A 25576-nucleotide genomic window follows, 5' to 3' on the forward strand; every position below is an offset into this window, starting at 1 on the left:
TGTTCTCGGGTCACAGGGATGCTGGAGCCTATCCCAGCAGCCCTGGGCGGCAGGCAGGGAGACATCCTAGACAGGCCGCCAGGCCATCACAAGGTCCACACACACACACACACGCACGCACACACGCACTCACACCTAGGGACAATTTAGTACGGCCAATTCACCGGACCTACATGTCTTTGGACTGTGGGAGGAAACCGGAGCACCCGGAGGAAACCCACGCAGACACGGGGAGAACATGCAAACTCCACACAGAGGACGACCCCCAAGGTTTGACTACCCCGGGGCTCAAACCCAGAACCTTCTTGCTGTGAGGTGACCGTGCTAACCACTGTGCGACTGTACCACTATGTGTGGATGGATGTGTGCACATAAATCACAACCTGAGTTCTGGCAATTTTCCTGACACAATTCCTTGTGTGTTACAGCGTGCCTGGCCAATAGAGTCCGATTCTGACTTTGAAGACTTCAGTTCCTATATGGCCTGGTGGCCTGTCCAGGGTGTCTCCCCGCCTGCCGCCCAGTGACTGCTGGGATAGACTCCAGCATCCCCATGACCCTGAGCAGGATAAGCGGTTTGGGTAATGGATGGATGAAGTATACCGGATACCTCTGGAGACCTTGCAGGCCAGCACAGGAAACCTTGCACACGTGTGTTTGTCACATGTGAACACAAAGAAAAGGGGCAACAACACATAAGTCTGACATTTTTATTTCAAGTTTAAGTTCTGCAAAGTCTATCACAGGAGAAACAGAACAACGTGTAAATATGTACAGTCATACACAGGAAAATAAACATGGTATAAATATAATATAGGATAAAACAGGACTAACTATAAAAGGAGCATACATTGTAAGTGGTGTACAAGCAAATACAACCGCCAAGGCTTCAACGGGTAACACCGCCATTAAAACCTCCGGCTCTAAGCGTTATTTACAGCTCCACCGAAACGGCCGTCTCCCTCACGGCCAAGCGTCACTCGCAGCAGGACAGGAGTCCAACCCAGAAAGCAGTGCAGTGAAGTGTTAGTAAAGGTTAACATGGACATTAACATTGCCGGGAACGTCACCAAAAGGCACACAATCTGTAAATTAAAACTTCTTTTTCACCCCACGTGCCGGTGTGTGTACAGCCTGCTGCGTGCAGAGACGGAGGCTTAACCTACGGAGCAGGTCTGGAGCTCCACTTGCTTCGACAGAAAAACCAACACGGGACCGCCAGACCCAACATCCGACCTGGTTAACGTTGACTTGACAGCAGTCAGGCTGCAGGAATGTGGCTGCCCGCCTACAACATGTGAAGGATCTGTGCACCAACTGCTCCACCCAGTTCAAAAGCTGTGATTTTAAGTTTCTTAACAAAAAAAGAAAAGAAAAGAAAAGAAAAGAAATTCAGTCTTGCACGAGCTGAACACCGGAACAGCGGTTCTGGACGACGGAAGTGACATTCGGTCCAAAGCTGAGTTGACGTGCACAACGTGCACCGGTACAGTACAACTACCAGTCCGTGTAACACCACTGGACAGGACTACAGAGACAACGTAAGGCCTGGTCAAATATCTTACACAGTGGGGTAACAACGGCCCCATGACCGTGACTCAAATCTCCAACCAGGGGTTTGTTCTAAACAGCGTTGTGTGCTGCAGCCGTGGGGCAAAGACGTTCTGGGAGGGTTTTTCCCCTCTTTTTCTCCCCAATTGTACCCGGCCAATTACCCCACTCTTCCGAGCCGTCCTGGTCTCTGCTCCACCCCCTCTGCTGATCCGGGGAGGGCTGCAGACTACCACATGCCTCCTCCCATACATGTGGAGTCACCAGTTGCTTCTTTTCACCTGACAGCGAGGAGTTTCACCAGGGGGATGTAGCACGTGGGAGGATCACGCTATTCCCCCCAGTTCCCCCTCCCCCATGAACAGGCGCCCCGACCAACCAGAGGAGGCGCTAGTGCAGCGACCAGGACACATCCCCACATCCGGCTTCCCACCTGCAAACACGGCCAATTGTGTCTGTAGGGACGCCCGACCAAGTTGAAGGTAACACAGGGATTCGAACCGGTGATCCCCGTGTTGGTAGGCAACGGAATAGACCGCCATGCCACCCGGACACCCCCGCATTCTGGGAGGTTTGACCAACTCGGCTGCACCCAGTGAGGAAAGCTTGAGGATTTCATGAAAAGACTCTGTTCTCCCATATTACCCCCGAATAGCGTGATCCTCCCACGCGCTACGTCCCCCTGTTGAAAGTCCTACGTGTCAGGTGAAAAGAAGCAGCTGGTGACTCCACGTGTCAGAGGAGACATGTGGTAGTCTGCAGCCCTCCTCGGATCAGCAAAGGGGATGGACCTGTGACCGGGGCGGCTCGGAAGAGTGGAGTAATTGGCCAAGTACAACTGGGGAGAGAAAGGGGAAAACATCCCCCCCAAAAAAAAGTCTGTTCAGTTTTCAGTCCGTTTCTCAACACGGATGGTTAAGTGTCGAGCTACAGCGAGTCTGTTAGGTGGAGCTAGGAGCTTGTTATGTGGGGTTAGGAGTTTGTTAGGTGGAGTTAGGAGTTTGTTAGGCGGAGTTAGGAGTCGCTCAGCAGCAGTAACATATCGGAGGTGCACTTAAAAAAAAAACACTGACCAGTCAGAGTGTCTCTTACAAAACTACAGGGACATCTACAGTGCTTCGACGTGAAGACCCGAGCTGGGTTTCTCAGAGTTATTGCTAATTTCCGAAGACAAAGCCTCATTTACAAAGTCCTCTTACCTTGTTCATCAATAGTGGCTCCCCAAGTGCTGGCACACCACAATTTGTCAACATATGACCGAATATGATCTTTTAAGTAAGACTGTCCATCCCCCCTCTTCGATTTAGCTGTTGTTTGTTGGCTTTCTTGTGTGAAAGCGTAATGCTAAAATTTCACATTTTTAAAAGGTCCAGGTCTCTTCCGAGCAATTTACATTCAATTTAGGAATAACTGGTAATTCCAAAACACTGTAATACACAATTATCTAGAATAAAATAATTACTAAACAACTGCTGGCTTGTGTTAAAATGGTGCTCAGATTTTATAAATAAATATTCTTCAGCACTTGGCTAGCAAAGTTTCCATAAATCAAGTTCCTTTCTGTTTTGGATTCCTGCTGCCTGCTCGCCTCGTTCCTGATCAACCTGCATCTCGTAGTGTTTTAGACCCAGCGGAGGCGCTGGACAGTATTTCTGACATGCTGTTTAGTATTTTGGAATGAAACTTGACAAATCACAGTAGTCTCCACTAGACGGCTTGACGGCTCTCAAGCCAACGACAGCAGAAGTTCCCCACCATCGAACTCCTCGCTCCGTCAGAAGCCGGCCTTCATCTGGACGCTCATAGGAGGAGTGATGCCATCACGTGGCACCGGCGGCGCAGACGTGTTTTTAGTGTAAGTTGAACCGGCAGATCAGACGTTCATTTCCGGGACTGAGTTTCAGGGCTTTTTGAAAACCTTACTGTTAGAGACTGGACTTTTTCACTTCAAAAACCCCTTTCTGAAGCCAAACCCCCAGCTGGTCGCTGGGTTTCTGGGTGTGATCACCGGCCGACCAAACCAGCTTTCAGTCAGAATGAAAATGGTGCATTTGGTCAATGCAGTCATTGCTATTTACTGCAGCTAAAACCTGTAGTCGGTAAACCCTGCGCAGCCAGGAAACAGAAATTTGATTATTTTTCTACTGTCACAGTCTTTAATGGGTTCAGTATTTAGGAACCACTTCATCTCCTCTTCACAGGAACCCTTGAACAAAGCCTTCAGACAGCTGGTGCCAAGCACCCGCCTGATACGGCACAGCACTACTGAAACCACTGAGTGCCTACATTCAGAAACACAAATATCCTAAATCCTTTAAGACTGACTCAGTACACCAGCTGCACCGAGGCAGTAGTTCAGAAAGGAAGAAATAAAGTTCAGATTTGTACTCATTCAAAGCTCTTTACATTCAGTCTACTACAGGGTATGATGTGTCAAAGCAAATATTCTTCAAAGGCGTGGAGTTAAGGTACAACGCTCCAACTACAAACTTAATACTGACTGCCATAGGCGAGGAGGTCGCCTCGCCACTGATGAGGAATGCAGGCTGTAAGAGCAGAAGAAGAACAGAGGAAGTGTGTGTGAAGCAGACGGCGGGCCATCCGCAGTCCTCATCAGCCGCCATGGACAGAAAAAGGCTTCCTCAAAGAGATCGGCGCAACTCCAAAGCTGCTGCGGTGAGTTTATGTAACAGATTATAGCAGAGGAGATGTGTGAAGAACGGTTACAGGCCCGCGATCGCTCCAAAATATCTCCCTCCCCAAAGTCACCTTACGTCCAAAATGAAAAATTGGAAAAAAAAGAAGTGTAGTAGCACTGAGCCCGTCTAAAAAAAAAAAAAAAAAAAAAAAATTACATATATATTTCAGACGCCAGGCCTGGTCCCTCAAAAACATCTCCGCTCCCGAGTTTCCCTTAATTTCATCTCGTGTTGGCAGAAGAAGGTCCTTGTGCTACGATGACTTTAAAATCTAAGGTTAAGGGCGGTATGGGTGTATTAGGGAAAGACGACCGTTTTGGGCTCAGCATCCGGTTGCTCAAAGACATCTTGGCCACCAGGTTTACCTCAGTTTCCAAGATGGCTTCAGGTCCACTGTAGACTGACAGAGGAGGAAGGTGGTCCCACACATAAGGCCTCTGAAAAAGAAGCTCAGGGAGGCTCAGTAGGAGGAGATATCTGAGGAGCTGCTGCTGTTGCTGGTGGAGGTCTGGGCCCTCTTGATGTACAGGTTCAGCAGCTTCATCTGAGGAGGAAAACAGCAGGGGGCGTTACAGGACCCGTCCCCTTACAGCCACTAATAGCGTTAGTAAATCCAAACCACTGCAACACAGTTGTTATCTGTGTGACGTTTAAAAGTTCCATGTTTTCCATCTGAATATAATTCCAAATCACTAATTTGAACCATCTATTTTTTTTTTTTGGATTGAAAGATTTCTGCCACTATATTAATTCTATCATGGGCTCTACTACTACTAATTTATAATATATGAAATATTTAATATAATATAATAACATATTAGAATAATATAATGTATATCATATATAAAATATAATATAAATGATAGAATATATAATCATTTTAAATAATATAAATATAAAATAATAAAATAAATAATAATATAGTTTATAGAATAATAAATTATGAAATATTTTGATATTTCAATATGAAATAATATAGGAAAATATGAAGTAATGATATCTATTGTATAGAATATGCAAGTTTAATGCAGTTTGTGTTTGAGTTGTAGTTCGCAGTTTACTGAGTTGGTCGTTCTCATTTCCAGTCCACTTTGCCAAAACATAAGCAAGTCAGAATCGATCTCCATTTAACTATCACCATTTGAAATAAATACTACAACAAATATTCACAAGTGTGAAATCCAAAGTATGAACGAATATGTCAAAGATGCCACTCTGGCTTCACCAGCTCGCATCATCCGTTATTGTTGGAGATCCATTAACAAGAAGTCAGATCACATGACCCATTTACTTTGCAAAAGATGATGTTAAAACTTTTTGCTTGCGAAACTTGCCACTAGTTTAGCTCGGACAGATGTTCAAATATAAATTAATTCTGATGATGGGTATTTTACCTTAAACCCTAACCCCAAAGATATGTTGCTTTTACATTTTCACAATGTGTGTGTGTGTGTGTGTGTGTACCTCAGGCAGAAGGAGACTATACAGTAGGAATGTGAGGTGGTGGGCTGTACCTTGCTGCCGGTGAGCTGGGCCAGGTAGGGTTTCAGCTCCTCTCCTATCACAGAGTAAATGGCCACCAGGCAGAAGACACTGGCCTTCCTCACGCTGCTCTCTGTGTTGTCATAACCCTGCCGGCAGAAAACAGCACCGTTCACCTTTTTTCAACTCAAATTGAAAAAAGAAAAGATCCAATACGTCTCATATCTATATCAATAAATAACAATATTAATTATATTTATGGTTCATAGTTATTTAAAACCTCTAACTTTGTCCTGAACAGAACAAAAGGGTTATTACTTCTGTTATGGTTTCTATTATGAAATCAGTAAAAATGATGTTAGTGCTGCACAAACATAGCTACTGTAATACCGCATAAGTCTATATACAAATATAGCTATATTATACTATTAAAATCCATCCATCCATCCATTATCCAAACCGCTTATCCCGCTCTCAGGGTCCCAGGAATGCTGGAGCCTATCCCAGCAGTCACTGGGCGGCAGGTGAGGAGACACCCTGGACAGGCCGCCAGGCCATCACAGGGCGAGCATATAAAGGTCAATTATCATCATTATTATTACTATGTTAATTAATTATTAAAAATAAATTATAAAAACAAACAAAACAAAAAAAGTCCTCCAAAAAACCTTGTCCATTCATCCACCCATCCATCCACCCATCCTCAAGGAGATGTAGACCTTGAGCTTAAGTATATATTATTCAATTTATATATTTTTATTACAAAGTATTTCCCTATTATTTGAGAGGTCTTAATAGCTGCTTTGTTCGTTACCTTGATGTGTAGTTCAACACGAAACAGACAAACTGAATAAAGAAAATAATCTCAAAGTAGTCACTTCTATAATTATTACACAGTACCTGCAGAAGTCCAGGGATGATGTCAGGCAGCAGCTGATGGAGTGAGTCCTTAGCGATGCGTTCGATGGCTCTGGTCTGCATCTTGATGGCAGCTAGGTTGATGGGGTAGTCGGCTGTCTGGACGATGGGACACAACACCTTGAGGCACTGCTCCGGATGGATGGAGCCTGCCAGGGTGGAGGCCGCCTCCTCCGCAGCACGCACCACCTGAGGGAATGAGAGAGAGAGAGAGAGAGAGAGAGAGAGAGAGAGAGAGAGAGAGGGAGAGAGAGAGAGCGAGACAGAGAGAGAGAATATCGTGTGCACAAGAAGTTGAAAACAGTAAGAAGTGTGAAAATGTGTACTTTGATCCCTATATTTTTTCCCCTGTTGTGTCGCTCCATAGGGAGGTCAGAGGTCAGTCAGCTAAAGAATAATACCCCATTTCAAATTCTTTTTGTTTTTTCTACACTTTAATTTAATGGAGATTTTAATCGGTAATAAGCAGCGCCAGAAACAACAACCCCCCCATCCCCCAGTGTCAAAACTGCATTTTTTTTACTTTGACAATGGATGGAAGGATTCATCATGTGCTTATGTGTAAGAATATGAATGTGAACAAGGGAAAAAGCCTTGATTAAAAGTGTGTTGATGACAAGTGGTTCAAATGTGTGCGTGTGTTAATGATACATTGTGTATGTCTTCATAAAATGTGTAGTCATGTGTGCACTGGGACGAAACACCACTGCTACATTTCCACGCTTTCCTGGTGCAGTTCCCTGATGTCATGCAGCCTGCCATGCTGGCCCGGTGCTCACCTCCTTGTGGGAGTCTTTGTGGGCCTCCAGGGTCTTCATGATGGTCAGCTCGGCGTAGTTCTTGAAGCGAGATGGCTGGTTCCTCAGCATTTCCTTCAGGACGCGAAGGGCCAGGGCTCGGATGGTGTGCTGCCGGAAACATTAACTAACAAGCTTAGGAAGTGGTTTCAACAGCAAGTTTAATAAAAGCCCTTTTCCAAACAAAAAAGGGGTTTAAATGCAGTTAAAGTAAGACAAAAAATAGTGGAGGCAGATCATCCCTTATAATCTGTTCCCAGAGCATCAAGTGCCACAAGGTTCAATTACAGTGAAGCAGAGGAGCCTTAAATGTGTTTTCAGAAGTCTCATGGCAACAGCCATTACCTTGACCGGTGCACCTCCCTTCCATGTGTTCACCAGTAATCTGTTACCTCTGATGAATATACGTTTATTAACTCTGACAGCCTGCCAACAGTGCCAAGGTAATAACACAGAGAAACTGATTCAAAAGAGGTCTGTGAATGTTCTCATTCATCCAGGTCAAGGTTATCCAAAGGATTTGAATCAAGTGCAACTGGACTTGGTATATATCCGTGAAGACGTTTCGCCTCTCATCCAAGAGGCTTCATCAGTTCGTGCCTTTCTGACTAGACCAAGCTAGTCTGACTGGCTGGTGATGAAACTCGGATATTTATTTATCCTGATTCAAAAGAGATTATTTTATACTTCGGTCTGTTTGTGTCTATCAATTAGGGGTGTGACAGTTCTTAAAATTTACAGATCGATCCGAGTTACAATTTGTGATAAAGAGGGTTATCCACTAGGGAGCAATACAGAGTCTGTGAAGGCAGATGCTGCGGTAGGGAAAAAGACGCAGCAGTATATCAGAGGAAGAAAAGTGAAGTTGTTCATGAGTGTTATGTTGAGCACTAATAAAGTACCAAAAACCCAGACCACCTCAGTCGACTTACTATAGAATTATAGAAAATAGCTTTTTCACACCAAGGAAAGGAGCTTTATTTGTACAGACTAACAAAGTCTTTTAAAAATCTACCAGAGAATATGGTTGTAAATCCGAGGTAACGGACACCCAACAGCTTCAGTCAGAACAGAACCAGAATCACAACGAGCAGGAAATCTGCTGTTAATCGGAGTTATACTGAGTTAATGTAAGTCTCTTTTTACGAGAAAAGTCAGTTTCTTGTAGTCTGTAGACGTTCTGCTGTGTTGGTCGTGTTGCTGGTGGCAACTTGCTTTCTTTGTGGCACAAGTTGTAATTTTTTTCCCACCACATGAACATTACAGCCAACATAATTGACATGGAAAGCAAAATACTACCACACTTCAGAGGTGAAAGATGGATTTCCAAGCTCTGTCTTTTCATTTCTAACAGTTGCAATTTCTTTACTCAATTGTGTGTCACCCTCCCTCCACATATCCATGTAGGCAACCCTGTCCGTCCAATACATGAGCTGGAAGGGACAGGAGTGTGTGCACGTGTGTGTGTGTGCTTGTGCATGCAAGAGAGAGAGAGAATCATTGTTGGAGCTTTTCAGTTCAAGACGAATCTGATTCTCGCTTTGACTATTTTAAGTTCTGTCCATCCATTATCCAAACCACTTATCCTGCTCTCCGGGTCCCGAGACGCTGGAGCCTATCCCAGCAGTCACTGGGCGGCAGGTGGGGAGACACCCTGGACAGGCCGCCAGACCATCACAGGGCCATCACGCCCACACACACACACACACACACACACACACGCCCACACACACACACACATATTTACACCTAGGGACAATTTAGTACGGCTAATTCACCTGACCTACATGTCTTTGGACTGTGGGAGGAAACCGGAGCACCCGGAGGAAACCCACGCAGACACAGGGAGAACATGCAAACTCCACACAGAGGACAACCCGGGATGACCTCCAAGGTTGGACTACCCTGGGGCTCGAACCCAGGACCTTCTTGCTGTGAGGCGACCGCGCTAACAACTACGCCACTGTGCCGCTCCTCTATAAAAAGTTGAAATGGTTAAACCCCTACCCTCTATCTGTCTGTCTATCTGTCCTTTTGTCTGTCAGTCTCTTGGTCCATCTGTCTGTTTATCTATCTATGTCTCAGTCTGTCTGTCCGTCCTTACATCTTTGTCTCCCAGCATCTCCAGCAGAAGCAGCAACATTGTCTTGAAGTGTTCCTCCCAGACGGCCAGGCTGTCCTCCCTGGCCACCTTCAGGAGCTCCAGCAGGGCTGCGCGGCGCTCCTCTCCCCCCCGCTCTCCAGCGGGGCCCTGGGACAAGTCCTTTAGCAGCTCCCCGACCAGCTCCAGCTGCTCAGTGGGTCCTGCTGCATGCAGAAGGGAGAGGGCAAAGGTCATTTTCTCAAGGAAGTACAGCAGAGGCAAGAAGGTGAGGAAGACAGGTGGCAGTAACCATGTTTCCATCCAAGTCACCAGCTGAGCCAAATCTCTGAAAAGTTGAAGGAATTGAAATGTGATCAGGTGTGTTTCCTTTAGTTGGTTTTGTATTAAACCACCCTCCTGTGCACAGAACACAAGACTGCTACAGAAAACCCATGAAGAAAAATTAGAGAGCTGACAAAAACAATCTTTGTTTTCTTCCTTCTTTATCACATGATCTCTTCATCAAGTAAGCTTAGCTTTATATTTAGAGCTTTTATAAGACATTTGATTTTATCATGTTATTTCCATTTAGCTCTCCTTAACTTCCTTATCCTTTCATTTCCTTTCTTAAGTCCTTCTTTCCTTATAAAATTGGCATAAAATAGCTTGACAGAAACAGTTTATGTTAAACACCGAAGAGACAACCATCAAAATGTGAGCTGTTAGACAATCTAATACAAAATCCAACAGTTTTCTGATAAAGGAAGGGAGACAGATTACAAACAGGACATACAGATTACACAGAGGGAAAGAGTTAAGATTTTATTTTCCTAAATGCAGTACGACTGTTAGACCATTTGGAAATGAAAAGTTTCATGATATGATCTTTACCAGGGAAGGTCTTTGGGTGCAGGATCTTGTTTTCAACACATTCTTGCCGGCGGTCTGGAGAGGAAGAGGAGGAAGAGGAGGGCAGGAGAAAGTTCTTCAGTGAGAACACACAGTCACACCCTCTTCCAGTCAGCCTAGGACCTGTCTTACTGTATGACCAAGACTTCTAATCCATCCATCCATCCATCCATCTATCCATCCATCCATCCATCCATTATCCAAACCACTTATCCTGCTCTCAGGGTCGTGGGGATGCTGGAGCCTATCCCAGCAGTCATTGGGCGGCAGGCGGGGAGACACCCTGGACAGGCCACCAGTCCATCACAGGGTCCACACACACACACACACACACATTCACACCTAGGAACAATTTAGTACGGCCGATTCACCTGACCTACATGTCTTTGGACTGTGGGAGGAAACCGGAGCACCTGGAGGAAACCCACGCAGACACGGGGAGAACATGCAGCTCCACACAGAGGACGACCCGGGACGACCCCCAAGGTTGGACTACCCTGGGGCTCAAACCCAGGTGCTTCTTGCTGTGAGGTGATTGCGCTAGCCACTGAAAATAACTTGACATGACTCGAAACAGTGAAATAAAGTTCAATGAGAATCACAGCTGTTTAAAAAAAATAAAATTCCGTAAAGGCCATACCCCTATTTCAAAAAGGGATGCTAGATGGCATTAAAATCACACTGGATATGTACAACGTCTAAAAGTGCACGCAAGTTAAAACACTCTGGGAATTTTCGATTTATCAACACACAGGGTGTGATGTTTGAAACGCTGTTTGATATTTAAGAAACCAATCTGTACACAGGGCTAGCTTTTTAGGAGTTGTGTGTGTGTTCTTGTTCAGCACTATTTGTGAGGACCAGTCTGAGTTTTTAACTACCAGAGTGAAGACATTTTGGCCGCTCCTCACTTCTTCAAGGTCTATTTTAGATGAGCACTTGGGTTTAGGGTTAAGGTTCGGGTAAGGTTTAAAGTTAGGGTCAAGAGCTAGGGAATGAATATAGTCAATGAGAAGTCCTCACATGAATAGAAGTACCAACGTGTGTGTGTGTGGGGGGGGGAGTGGGGGGTGGTGGTGGTTAATCTACCCTTACCTCTGGAGAGACCTACAACAGAGTAGAGCTCACACTTAAGTCAAAAACACCTCAACCGCCAATTTCAACCAACCACCATCTCCAGTAATGCTCAGAGTAATTTCAGGACAAGGTGCCTTACCATCCCGGTGCTGCTCAGCGATGTCTTCGTACAGCGCCTCCCGCAGGGCAGCCTTGTCCAGGGCACTGATGCTGTCCGTGTAGTTGTAAGGGTTGTAGTCCCGGAAACGCGGTCCGGAGAAGGAACGCGGTGAGGGTGTGTTCAGCAGAGATGTCTTGTTGTCCAGGGCAGTGCGACCCCCCTCCAGCACTTCACCGCCAAGCCGTAGGTCTGAATCTGATGATGCCCCAACTCCAGACTACGAGGAGGGAGAGGAGGCGAGACATGTGATAGAACGTTAAAGGAGAGACAGATGGTACACTTAGTGCTTAAAATGGAACATAACTTATGAAGAACACATTTAATAGAACATTCCTTGTGCCATCCTCCCCCACTTTTTCTCCCCAATCGAATTTTGGCCAATTATCCCACTCTTCCAAACCGTCCCGGTCTCTGCTCCACCCCCTCTGCTGATCCGGGGAGGGCTGCAGACTACCACGTCTCCTTCGATACAAGTGGAGTCGCCAGCCGCTTCTTTTCACCTGACAGTGAGGAGTTTCACCAGGGGGACGCAGCGTGTGGGAGATCACACTATTCCCCCCAGGTCCCCCCCCCCCCAAACAGGCGCCCCGACCGACCAGAGGAGGCACTAGTGCAGCAATCAGTACACATACCCACATCTGGCTTCCCGCCCGCAGACATGGCCAATTCTGTCTGTAAGGACGTCCGATCAAGCCGGAGGTAACACAGGGATTCGAACTGGCGAGCCCCGTGTTGATAGGCAATGAAATGGACCGCCACACTACCTGGAAGCCCCTGCTTTGCTTTTTATGTACTCTCCAGCTGCTGTTAACAAGTAATACCTTGACTGTTAGTCTTCAATGAAAAGTGCATGACTAATAATAACACCATCATTTGTCAGGGAACAGATTCGGTCTCTTCTCACCGTGCCGTCTCTCTTGCCGTCCCGTCGGAGGGGCTCCATCAGGTCCTCCTGGCTGCGGAAGCTGAAGTTCTGGATGGCCTCTGTGACGCCTCGCAGAGAGCTGAAGATCTCCTCTGAATTCAGGTTCTCACTGTCCAACTCCAGGAGACTTGAGGGAGAGGAGAGGAGACACGCTGGTCAAACATGGATCATTTGTACTCGACAAAACCATTTACACTCTAAAAGCCAGGGTGCATCTGGGTTTCATCTAAACATCCAAAGGGAAAATGTACGAGAGTGCTGAACAAGATCACATAGTCCTGAGGAGTAGTTGAAGAACCAGAATAAGTTACTTGGCAAAAGCACAGTCCTTAAACAGGGGGTTTTAAAGGACCACACAGTGATTCCAATCCAGAAAATCTCTGAAGAAGTTTTTTAAACTCCATTATTTTTCAATAGTACATTAAGTTGAAAGAGTGGTGAGTCAAAACTGTATCGCAAAACTTGTCAACTGAACACAGGGCTGGCCATGGATGAATTATTATTATGAACAAAAACAAATAACACCATATCTGAAATGACAGCATGTGTACTGCTAAATAAAAATGTGCGTTCACTGTATTTACCAGCAACAAAACAGCTTGTCTGCAGACTTTCTCAGAGTTTTTGTCAAATTCCAAAATCTTTTATGACTTGAGAATAGAAGGATTAAATACATTTTCAAATCAAAACTCTTTCCCTCTTTCATTTTCTATATATTAAGAATATTTCAATATAATTCCTATCTTATACATTTTTTTTGCTTTTCTTTCTATATGACTTGTTTTTCTGGCTGTATGGGGACTGAATCAGAACCATAAACTAAGTGTTTTAGAATATTTGAACTGTGCAGCTCTTCGATAAAATACTTTGAATTTTACTATAATTGGGGCGTCTGGGTAGCGTAGCAGTCTATTCCATTGCCTACCAACACGGGGGTCGCTGGTTCAAATCCCCGTGTTACCTCCGGCTTGGTCAGGTGTCCCTACGGACACAACTGGCTCTGTCTGTGGGTGGGAAGCTGGATATGAGTATGTGTCCTAGTCGCTGCACTAGCGCCTCCTCTGGTCGGTCAGGGCGCCTGTTCGGGGGGGGGAGGATAGCGTGATCCTCCCATGCGCTACGTCCCCCTGGTGAAACTTCTCACTGTCAGGTGAAAAAAAGTGGCTAGTGACTCAACATGTACGGGAGGAGGCATGTGGTAGTCTGCAGCCCTCCCCGGATCAGCAGAGGGGGCGGAGCAGCGACCGGGACGGCTCAGAAAATAGGGAAATTGGCCAAGTACAACTGGGGTGAAAAAGAAGGAAAAAATCCACACCAAAAAAAAAAAAAATCGCTATAACTGGTTTAGATCCCAGCTGAAGAACAAAGTGAACATCTGACAGTGGACTACACCAGCAGTCCATTTGAACTACAGTTATGGAGGACGGAGCACCAGGATGGATCTTAGTGCAGCACACGTGCATAGCTGTGCATACTAACGAACCCACACAGGTGGAGGCAGACACAGGAAATGAGACGCGACTGTAAAAACCCTTCAAATGGATGCTTTCAATTCATGAACAACATTAACAGCACACAGAAACAATGACTGACGATCTGATGAACAGCCCCAGCAAAGCGGAGGAGACCTGGCATATCAGAACACATGGTTTATAGGGTTTCACAGTACTGCACTTCCTCCTGCAGAGGAAGTTGAAGTTCTTATTCACTTAATAAATTTGCCATGTTTACAACGTCCTCTTCAACATGGGGCTGGCAACATTAGCAATGAACACTGGCCCTCATGCAAGTACCGTCTCTAAACTTCCCCTTGAAATCGTTCTGACGGTAAGCGTTTTAGAGAAACCAACATCAGATTCAAGAAATGGCCAAGTCCGCTCTGACACTGATGTCCTGAATGTTGAATGCCACCTGTTCATAAACTCCATCCATCCATTATCCAAACTGCTTATTCTGCTCTCACTGGGCAGCAGGCGGGGAGATAACCTGGACAGGCCGCTGGTCCATCACAGGGCTGACACACACACACACACACACACACACACACACACAGTCACACCTAGGGACAATTTAGCAGAGCCGATTCACCTGACCTACATGCCTTTGGACTGTGGGAGGAAACCCACACAGACACGGCTCGGAGAACATGCAAACTCCACACAGAGGACGACCCAGAACGACCCCCGAGGTTGGACTACCCCGGCGCTCGAACCCAGGACCTTCTTGCTGTGAGGCGACTGTGCTGACCAGTGTACCACTGCACCGCCCTGTATTTACATTCATTTAGGCCTAAATGTTTTTGTTAGCTAGTATTTCTGTGAGGAGACTAATCATTTTAGGACTTCTCTGTGCTCTCGACTGTTGTGTGTATTCAGGTCTGCACCGTTTTTAAATTTTCTATTGTGCCAAAGAGAGGAATCCAAAATCAGGGCCAGACAATATTACCAAAACCAAATATCATATATTTGACTGAATATCTTGATATCGATAATGTGAAGATATTTTGTGTAGGACTATTGATGTGTTCATTAGATATTTACACAGTAGAACATGCTGATGAATTATCATTAGTAATGTGGCTATGATGACCAAGCAGGTAGCTTGCACTCAACTGAAACAGTGGAATAAGCTCAGAAAACTGTCTCACTTTACTGTAATGCAGATTTTAAGACCAGGAAATAACAACATTTAAGTTATATCACCATATTACCACAACCACAATCCCACAACACACCTAGTCTCACACCAACAGATCCATGTTAGTATATGCAGATAATGCCCAGCTCCATCCAAAAGGAGAGGGCACTGGTGAATACCACAAGGTTTCTGAACTAACTTACACATCTTACAAACAGCTGTGTGTAGAGCCAGTTGTTGCATGAGGGCTGTGGGTCCCACTGGAGGGTATCGTTGTTAATGGAAGAGATAGTATTGGCTGGCGGTATTGGGAGTTTTGTTTGACCCGCCGGCCGAAACGAAACTGAAACCTGACCTCGGTCACTTAGCAACACAGGAAATTGAACCTCCAACCCTGACAGAGTTGATGCCTTGTCCGTACAGGATCCCACCATTATGTTCCTGTACTGTGATACCCCACAGGATGGAGGGGTGGAAGGAAGCGTGGGTGGGGTCGGGGGGTGAGTTACCTGGGAGAGTAAGTGCGCCGGAGGCCCTTGAGGGAGGAGGGGATGGTGGGGATGGGGAGAGGCAAGGGTAAGGGGGAAGAAGGGTACTTAGAGAGGCCATCAGCACTCCAGCCCCACAGCCGGCTGTTACTGTGGGAAGAGGGGGCAGGGAGAGAAGACGGGGGAGGAGGTGGAAGGAAGATGGGGTCTCCCGAGGGGAGAAAATAGAGATGTGAGAGGTGAAGGAGAAGAAGGAGAAAGACTATCTGAGTCAGTGTTCATCTGAGAGAGAAAAAAACAGTGACCCAAACATGGCTGAGAATCTTTAGCTCGTCGGAAGTTGGTCACACTGACTGACTGGAAGATTGTCTAAACTCCCAAACAACAGACTTCAAAACGGTGGAAGCTTGGCCCTTCAAAAAACAGTAGATGGGGTAAACACAACTTCAGAGACTGATCTACAAAGTCAAGACACAATTACAGCAGAACTGAAATCAATAATGACCCAAGAACCGAGACATCATCTTCCAAAAGATACCCCAAAAGGAAGTCAATGTGATATCACCCCAAAAGATCAATGTGATGGACTTGTGAGATCAGTCTGCCTCGGCTCGAGTCGTTTTAATGGGTAACCAACATGGAAACTCTCTTCTGTTCTATAACCTGGACTATATAACGAGTCTGTTTAGTCTTTCCAAATGCCTGCTGCATCTCGGAAAAAAATATGAGTCACTTTGCTGGGCGGTAATATCCATTGGAGACTTGGTGAGAGTGATACAGAGTTAGTACACGGAGGCTTAGAAGAGGTAAAGCGCTTGAGGCGCTCAGCAGGAAGTGATGTTGGCTCAGTGGTGTTTGCCATCATTCTCGTCTCTTCTTGAGTGACACTCACTCACTTCAAACCGCTCACGCAGACATAACAAAGGAATCCATGAGTTTGTCTGACTCTATGTAACTACTGAAAAACCCTGGAAGCTAAGGCCCAATCCCAAGTCTACCCCTGGCCTTACCGCTAGTTTTGGAGTGCCCTCTACTGGGTAGTGAGTGGCCCTTCAGAGCAGACCTACAAGGGGTAGGGTTTGAAAGTTTACCTAGGAAATGGGACAACACTCGTTACGTCATCACCATCATCGTTACGTCTGCTGCTCGGAATATTTTTAGTTGCCTGGTTTGCTCAGGAATCCATGGAATGCTATTATAAAACTATGGCACTATAGTACTATACATTTTATATTGAAGCCTGTTGCTTGCTACAATTATCAACTATTATAGTGACATCCATCCATCCATTATCCGAACCACTTATCTTGCTCACAGGGTCGCGGGGATGCTGCAGCCTATCCCAGCAGTCAATGGACGGCAGGCCCGGGGAGACACCCTGGACAGGCTGCCAGGCCATCACACAGAGAGCCCCCCGTCCCACACACACACACACACACACACACACACACACACACACACACACACACATGCACACTCATACCTAGGGGCAATTTAGTACGGCTGATTCACCTGACTTACATGTCTTTGGTCTGTGGGAGGAAACCGGAGCACCTGGAGGAAACCCACGCAGACAGGGGGAGAACATGCAAACTCCACACAGAGGACGACCCAGGATGACCCCCGAGGTTGAACTACCCCGCGGTTCGAACCCAGGACCTTCATGCTGTGAGGCGAGCGCGCTAACCACTGCGCCACCACGCCGCCCATTATAGTGACATGTCTGACCAAATTTGCAGGGCAGAACAAGACAAATTAATCTATTGACAATAGCCAGGAAGCACATTTAAATATCAGCTAGTACAGTGTAGTCCTGCCATTAGAAATTTCTGTCCTCCACTGATATCAGATGAGCGGCAAAGAGCAGAAACTTTGCTGTTGGATTATTTTTCAAACTTCATACACGGAACATGGAAATAACTGTACTGTCACTTACAAACCGTTGTTTACACAAGGTTTTCTGAAATGCTTGTTTTAACAATCCAATAACATAGTCCTTTGCATCTACATTGAACGAAGATATATTTCAACGGATTTTAAAATTTTTGCATGATTATTTTTGAAGATATACACATTTATGGGCTTCTTTCCCCACATCGGTAGCCATGTTTCATGTTACACTGCCTCAGTTCACAAAGCATTCAGGGAATTTTCTTCTATCACTCATTTGGAGTCTGCATCTGAAAATGTTCTGTTTGGGGGGCCATTTGGAGGGCTAGATGACCACTACCCCTTGATCCCCAAAAGAAACGGGACACCCTACCCCTACGTAGCCGCGTGCAAAACAGAGGTAGGGCAAAGTGGTAGGGCCAAGGGGGGGGATTGGGATTGGGTCTAAACAATCACTCTAACAGTTATATGAAAACAGTGTGACTTTGATAGTTTTGAACACACAACCCTGGTGGGAGGAGCGGTTGAGTAAGCTGTGTCATACCTGGGAGAAAGCCCCCCATGGGAGCAGTTGGTAGGGGAGGTCAGGAGACTGCTGCGACTGCTGGGGTGACGTGGAGACGTTCGCCCCGCCGAGCTGCTAGGAGACGCCTGCAGGACGACAAACACACAGCTAGCATTAACAGTGCTTCCCACAAACAGGCATTACCTGGACGGGTCCAGTGGCTGCCCAGATGTATCTGGAGTCCAGTTTGAAAGGTTTTCCTTTTTTCTTTTACATTGGTCCAACAGAAAGACACCGTCTGCCATTGAGCTAGAGCAGCACTGGACTGAACGGAACTAGAAGACATTCTCACCTCATTCTACCACATTGCGGCCCTGTTCACTGAGAGAGAGAGAGAGAGAGAGAGAGAGAGAGAGAGAGAGAGAGAGAGAGAGAGAAGAGAGAGAGAGAGAGAGAGAGAGAGAGAGAGAGAGAGAGAGAGAGAGAGAGAGAGAGAGAGAGAGAGACGCAACCACAAATTTTACGTAGTTTCTACAATCTCTGATTTCTGTAGTCTCACTTTTTTTGGGGGAGATTTTACTCCTCCCCCCGACTGTACTTGGCCAATTACCCCACTCTTTTGAGCCGTCCTGGTCACTGCTCCACCCCCTCTGCTGATCCGGGGAGGGCTGCAGACTACCACATGTCTCCTCCCATACATGTGGAGTTGCCAGCCGCTTCTTTTCACCTGACAGTGAGGAGTTTCACCAGGGGTACGTAGCGCGTGGGAGGATCACACTATTCCCCCCAGTCCCCCCCCCCTTCTCAAACAGGCGCCCTGATCGACCAGAGGAGGTGCTAGTGCAGCGACCAGGACACATACCCACATACAGCTTTCCACCCGCAGACACGGCCAACTGTGTCTGTAGGGATGCCCGACCAAGCCGGTGGTAACACGGCGATTCAAACCGATGATCCCCGTGTTGGCAGGCAATGGAATAAACTGCTACGCCACCCGGATGCCCAGATTTCTGTAGTCTCTCTGAAGTTGTTGAAAGGAAGGAGCCCTCATATCACCACAGCCACTGTGCTGCCAAGTAGCATCGGTTGATCAGTGGATGAAGAATGACATTATTACACCCCCCACCCCACCCCTCCCTGTATTAGCTTGTGTGTGTGTGGTACCATGGCAGTGTTGGTGCTGGTATTTCTCAGGTGATTGTGGAGGAGTTTGGTGGTCCCGTCCTGGAAGGTCTTGGGCAGTGCTCCCAGCAGCATGGAGAACTCTGGAGTGTTCAACTCAAACAGGGCAATCAGAACCACCTGGGCTGCCTGTATGTACACACACATCAATAATTATTATCATAATTACTAACATTATCCTTTTACTCTCATGTAACATGAACCCTTGGAATAAATTACATGCTCCCCGTCCACACTTGATCAGGTTCGCCTGTCCCAAATTTTAGACAAATCTGTTCAATGTCTTAGTGTGGCGTACACCTTTTTCATGGATCCCTAAAAGACAAGTAGCCAGCATTCTCAGGAACACGTTACTGTGCCGAATTTTACCCACGCCATTTCTCTCAAAAGGTATAGATCACAGTTAGTGAGGGAAAAAGAAGAAGAAGAAAAAACACAGCTAGAAAGAGGTTAAAGCTAGACAACAGCAGAAATCATTTCTAGCACCATCCAGATATATACCAAGATGTGTTCACAACAGTTAAATTAAACCGCTCAATTTAAACTGGACCAATCACGCCCGACCCTACTGGAAAAATGACAGTTTATGTTCAGCATTGGTTTGTTAAGTTAGTCAAAAACTTATGGCATAACTGACTGTCCATGCATGTAATGTAAATATATATATTATACATACATACATATGCAAACAGGGGAGGAGAATAACTATATTACTTATTACTTCATTAGTTTAGATACGGCAAATAGAATTTTTTTTTTACTCCCAAATTGTACTTGGCCAATTAATTACCCTATTTTCTGAGCCGACCCAGTCGCTGCTCCACCCCCTCTGCTGATCCGGGGAGGGCTGCAGACTACCACATGCCTCCTCCCATACATGTGGAGTCACCAGTTGCTTCTTCTCACCTGACAGTGAGGAGTTTTGCCAGGGGGGCGTAGCGTGTGGGAGGATCACGCTATTCCTCCCAGTTCCTCCTCCCCCCCGAACAGGTGCCCCTGACCAACCAGAGGCGGCACTAGTGCCGCGACCAGGGCACATACCCACATCCAGCTTCCCACCCGCAGACACGGCCAATTGTGTCTGTAGGGACGCCCGACCAAGCCGTAGGTAACACGGGGATTTGAACTGGCGATCCCCGTGTTGGTAGGCAATGGAATAGACTGCCATGCCACCCGGACACCCCCTGCAAGTACAATTTGACCAGCACTTAATAGCAAGTGGTATTTGGCAAGTTGCTGTTTGCTAGCAGTGTCTGGCTTAAAGTTGGTGTTATTTCCCACCCTGCTTGCCCTGACAGGTAAGACCGGCTGAAATAAAAACAAAGCAGCTGACAGACTGTTAGAAAAATGCAGTCCTGGACTAGATAGATTTCATATACACTTCAAAACAAGACCTTTATGAGGGGTTAAGCTTTAAGGCTGAGCAGCATTCAGCTCATTGGTCAGTCCATGTTGATGCATTCAAAGCATATAAACTTGCGCAATAAAACAACACCACACAGACATCCAAACTGTTTTCATAGGCTAGACGACACCCTGCACGCATTGGCCAAGCTGGATTACAGGAGGTTAAATACAAGTTGCGTTGTCATGCCGTTAGACGGAGGCGTCTACCTGCTTACACCTCTCCTCCAGGTTGCCCTCCCCGGGCAGAGAGGCCACAGTGCTGGATCGGCCTGAGAACTCCTCCCCCACCCAGTTATGGAGGGTCTGGGAGAGGGTCAGTGTAAAGAAAAATGATTGTTGGGGAAAAAAAAATAAAAGATCACATGATGACTGAAAAAGGACAAACAAAGGAAAAAACAACAACAAAGTGTGCAAATGAAACGATAAAATATATAAAGGGAACAAAACAACAAACTAAAACAAACTTGCCTTCCAAACTAAAAACCTCTCTACCTCCCTCTGAGGCTTCCGCGTTTACGGCTGCCACGCCAAACCCCTTCCCCAGCATCCACCTACCTTGCGGACGTCGGAGCTCTTAGGCTCGGTGGTCCAGGTGATGATACGGGAAACGGCAAGTCTCGTCTCGCTGGAGTTGACGAAGTCAGCCGGGTCCATCTGCCGTGCCAGGGCCTCGATGTAGCGAAGGATCGCCACCTTTACCTTTAGGTTTGGAGTCTGGGTCTGGTCCACAATGAATCGCATCAGAATGTTAAACTGCTGGTCAAATGGGAAGGACTCCCTGTAGAGGGTGAGCGAGACAGACAGAGAGAGAGGGAGAGAGAGGAAGAGAGAGAGAGAGATAAAGAGAAACAGAGGCAGAGAGGAAAAATTATTTTATTCCTGCAAAGTTTCAATGCACAGGTCTTCAGCAGGCAATCTCCCAAACCCGAACACCACTGTTTTAGTCTACAAACATGGCTGCTGCTCCTCACCTGGTGACATCCAGGGCCTTCTGGACCTTAGCCTGGACAGAGCCCAGCAGGTCAGCCCCCATCTTCTTCAGCAGCTGGGTGAGCAAGACAAAGAGCCAGTCCTGCAGATCTTCCCTGTGGAGTGTGATGAAGTCCACCAGAGTCTCCAGGAACATGCTAAACACCTGGGACGAGACAGAGAGGGTGGGAAGTCAGAGGAGACAGAGAGAGAGAGAGAGAGAGAGAAAAAACAAAAGACAGTCAGAAAGAAAGAGAGAAATAAAGAAAAGCAACCTTCACAGAATGAAACAAAGACAGAAGAGTAAGACAAAACTCCATCATCCTTCATTCTACTGATTGCTGATTCCACCAATCAGAGCACACCTCAGCATCTCCCTACCCTGCTCCCTCCCCCCTGGTCAGTGTTACTGTCCGTCGCTGACAATCAGAAAAGGTGAGTGTTTCAGACATGAGACTGACTCACACACAGGAGGTGACAATGACATCACTATCATGTTCACCATCTGTCCCCTTTACCAACAAGACTGACTGCTGACTGTGTACGTAGTAACTTCCTGCTATATTTAATAACAGAACAATCACACAAAATGAATAGAATTCAGTTTCCTCAACATCCTGAAGGGTTTAATTTGATCAAAAGGTGACTGAACACTTACTCTCTGTTGTTAGAGTCCACAGCAACGAGGGGACATGCAATTAAAGACAAAAAGACAGTCTGTTAGTTTGTTATCCAGTTAGTCTGACTTGTGAGCTCTGAGGTCAGCATAACAACCAAGGAAGGAAAATAATGTTTTTTGTCCTCCATAAAGGTTTGGTCCTCATCTCATCATGCACTTCCAGCCTGCTGTGTTTTCAGAACTGAATAGATTCCTCACACAGTGGCGGCTGGCTACTTGCTGGGAGAGGACACAGGTTAAATCTACCCATGTTTTGGCTGGCATGAGTTTCCCGCCCTGGGAAAATCATGTCTGTACTGATGGGTTCAGCGTGCACCGTGGCGGGGTCAGGAGCATCTCACCTTGCTGTGTGGGTCGGCGAACATCCGGGTGAAAATCTCACAAAGCCTCTTTAGCTCAACGCGGCTACAAGACACACAAAGTCCAAAGTCATCACCAAGATCACTGGGCAAATCATCCAAATTCATCGTGAATGTTTTAACATTGTGCGTTTCTTGATATTTTAGTTGAGCTCTAAAATATCTAAATATCTAAAATATAGTGGGTGAGCTCTCGTTTGACTACCTTGCATCACCAAAGCACATGCAAGCTTATACGCATACAAACACACACGTTTAAATCTTAAGAAACATACAGAAACAAAGATGCAGGAACAAAGGCACAATGACAAATGTGCATAAGCACGTACACATCTTTAACTGTCTTGTGTCACCAAAACACACATGCTCACATACACTTACTCACTCACTCACTCACTCGCACACTCGCTCACAAACTCACTCGCTCGCTCACTCACTCACTCACTCACTCATACTCACACTCACTCACTCGCTCGCCCGCACACTCACTCACTCACTCGCTTGCACTCACTGTCTCTCTCGCTCGCTCGCACACACACTCACTCACTCAATTCAAATGGCTTCATTGGCATGATGTAACAATGTACATATTCCAAAAAAAAAAGCCAAAAAACCCCCCAAAATTCATCACTCACACTTAGTCACACACTCACTCGCTCACACATTGACCCACACTCAGTCACACACTCACTCACTCGCTCGCTCACACACACACACCTGAGCATGCGCTGGCTCTTCAGCAGGTTCTGGAGGCCCAGCAGGCCCTCCTTGCGTTCGGACCAGTTGGCGCTGGCGCAGTGGTTCAGCACCTCAGCCACGTCCTCTGTCTGCCGCAGGAAGTGGGGCGCCCCGCCACCATTGCGTGAGCTGTATGAGCGCTCTGAGCATGCGCTGGAGGCGTCACTGTTGGCATCGTCATCTGAGTAGATGCCGGGTGACTCGAAACGCCGTCGCACTGGTCGACGCTGAGAAGAGATACGTAAAAGGGGGAATGGGGAAGAGAGGGGGGAAGGATGAGAGAATGAAAAGGAGAGATGGAGGGAGGGGGCGAGAGAGAATTCAGACATGATATAAAGACGACTTAATCATAAGTGGGATGAAACTCCCTTGGGATGGGAGGATTGGGGTCAGGGGTCAAAACCCAAAATTTAAATCGTCAAGTGTTTGTCGATGTTACTTTAATCTCATGATTATGCTGTTTTATTGTCTTCTGTACTCTCAAAATGTCTCCCCTCACCCCTTTCAGACTCTCCCCGAGGTCACTTTCGTTTCATCTGATCTGGATTTATGGACAATTCTGTGGGTGCCCCGGTGGCTCACCTGGTAGAGCGCGTACCACATAAGGCTGAGTCCTTACCGCAGCGGCTTGGGTTTGAATCCGGCCTGGCCCTTTGCTGCCTTTCTCTCAACTATCATTATCTAATAAAAAGGTGGAAAATGCTATAAAAATATATAAAAAAATCTTAAAATACTTGAGTTACTGAGCTAAACCAAAATGAACTATCGAGCTTCTTCACTGCACTTTGCGGTCGTTACAATGCACCTAACTAACATTACATCACGCCAACATCACGGTTTTCATGCTGTACTTCATATTCCCTAATTTAGGACAGCAAAGTTACGGAACTCGACTGTAAAAGAGGCTGTTGCATGATTTACTAGTAACGTCACCTTTTAACTGCACAAGTTAGCAAGCAATCTAAATGTGTGCAAAAATGCACACATTGCACACAGTGCATCTTCCTTGCAAAACATGAGAGAGAGAGAGAGAGAGAGAGAGAGAGAGAGAGAGAGAGAGAGAGACAGAGAGAGAGAGAGAGAGAGAGAGAGAGAGAGAGAGAGAGACAGAGACAGACAGAGACAGACAGAGACAGACAGAGAAAAAGAGAGAGATGGAATGTCTACATTTCCAACATTTACAGTATCATGCAGCAACATTTACAAGAACATAACAACGACCATGCAGTGAGATCTGAGTCATGTTGTTTGACTTATGACATATTATAATGTAATATTACTGACATATTACTGACAGCAGGAATGTATTTCATGCTGGTTGGTAGCAATGGACAACAGACATTCTTGTTTGGCTTTGCTTGGTTAAAGTCGGCACGTTTCTGCGATGAGAGACATGGAAGCAGCTACGGCGGGGATGGCATTCATTTGAAGTTGTAGCACAGGAAGTGTTACGTCATTTCGGTAAGGGAGACTGTCCCGTTACTGGAAGATCACAAGTTCAATGATCACAAGGCCAATTCTGAACATCAACTCTTACTTTGTTGAAGTGTCCTTGAGCAAGACGTCGAAACCATAACCTGTTCACTCATTTCCCCCAGCAACGGTCTTCACAGTTGCACACATTCACACTTTGCTCAAGGGCACTGCAGCAGCAGTTGTCAGTGGGAGTGCACTGCTCATTTGAGTTTCCCCTCCCATATATTTCACCAGCTGGTCTGAGGACTCAAACCTGTGTTCTTCCAGCTACAGTAGACACTTGTTTTCAGGATAGCATTCCCTCTCATCTTAAGTCACTCTAGTTGCAAGTGTCAGTGACGTGTAAGCATTTCACACACATGCTCAGAATGCAACGGTGGGATGGATGGATGAGTGGATGGATGAGAAGAGATGAGAGATGTACCTTACTCCTGGAGTCTCCTAACAGCTGAGGTTTACCAACACCAAGAAGGAGAGAGCACACAAGCAAATTATACCTGGGTTATTTAGCTGAACACACACAAAGTCTCTGACTGGGTCTACACCTTCATAGAGTGCTGACACCGAGGTAATGACGTCCTCGACAGTGGCAGGTAGGGTACACTAACCTTTTTTTTTTATTTTAATTTTACCCCCATTTTTCTC

General features: G+C 46.3%; 1 protein-coding gene across 1 annotated transcript in view; it reads right to left on the reverse strand.

Moving 5' to 3' along the window:
* Window positions 1-1844: 1844 nt before the first annotated feature.
* LOC130131574 (CLIP-associating protein 1-B-like) overlaps window positions 1845-25576 on the reverse strand; it is an 81737-nt gene continuing 58005 nt past the window's right edge. The window contains exons 23-38 of the mRNA XM_056301324.1: window positions 25356-25379; window positions 23435-23682; window positions 22700-22763; window positions 22338-22340; window positions 21682-21845; window positions 21266-21488; window positions 19286-19432; window positions 18161-18267; window positions 12581-12728; window positions 11656-11893; window positions 10422-10475; window positions 9552-9754; window positions 7430-7558; window positions 6633-6839; window positions 5765-5881; window positions 1845-4794 (exon numbers count right to left, since the gene is read on the reverse strand). Coding sequence (XP_056157299.1) covers window positions 4711-4794; window positions 5765-5881; window positions 6633-6839; window positions 7430-7558; window positions 9552-9754; window positions 10422-10475; window positions 11656-11893; window positions 12581-12728; window positions 18161-18267; window positions 19286-19432; window positions 21266-21488; window positions 21682-21845; window positions 22338-22340; window positions 22700-22763; window positions 23435-23682; window positions 25356-25379 — 2160 coding nt within the window. The 3' untranslated portion in view covers window positions 1845-4710. The remainder of the gene's footprint in view (window positions 4795-5764; window positions 5882-6632; window positions 6840-7429; window positions 7559-9551; window positions 9755-10421; window positions 10476-11655; window positions 11894-12580; window positions 12729-18160; window positions 18268-19285; window positions 19433-21265; window positions 21489-21681; window positions 21846-22337; window positions 22341-22699; window positions 22764-23434; window positions 23683-25355; window positions 25380-25576) is intronic.

The sequence above is a fragment of the Lampris incognitus genome, chromosome 21, assembly GCF_029633865.1.
Source record: "Lampris incognitus isolate fLamInc1 chromosome 21, fLamInc1.hap2, whole genome shotgun sequence".
NCBI lineage: Eukaryota > Metazoa > Chordata > Actinopteri > Lampriformes > Lampridae > Lampris > Lampris incognitus.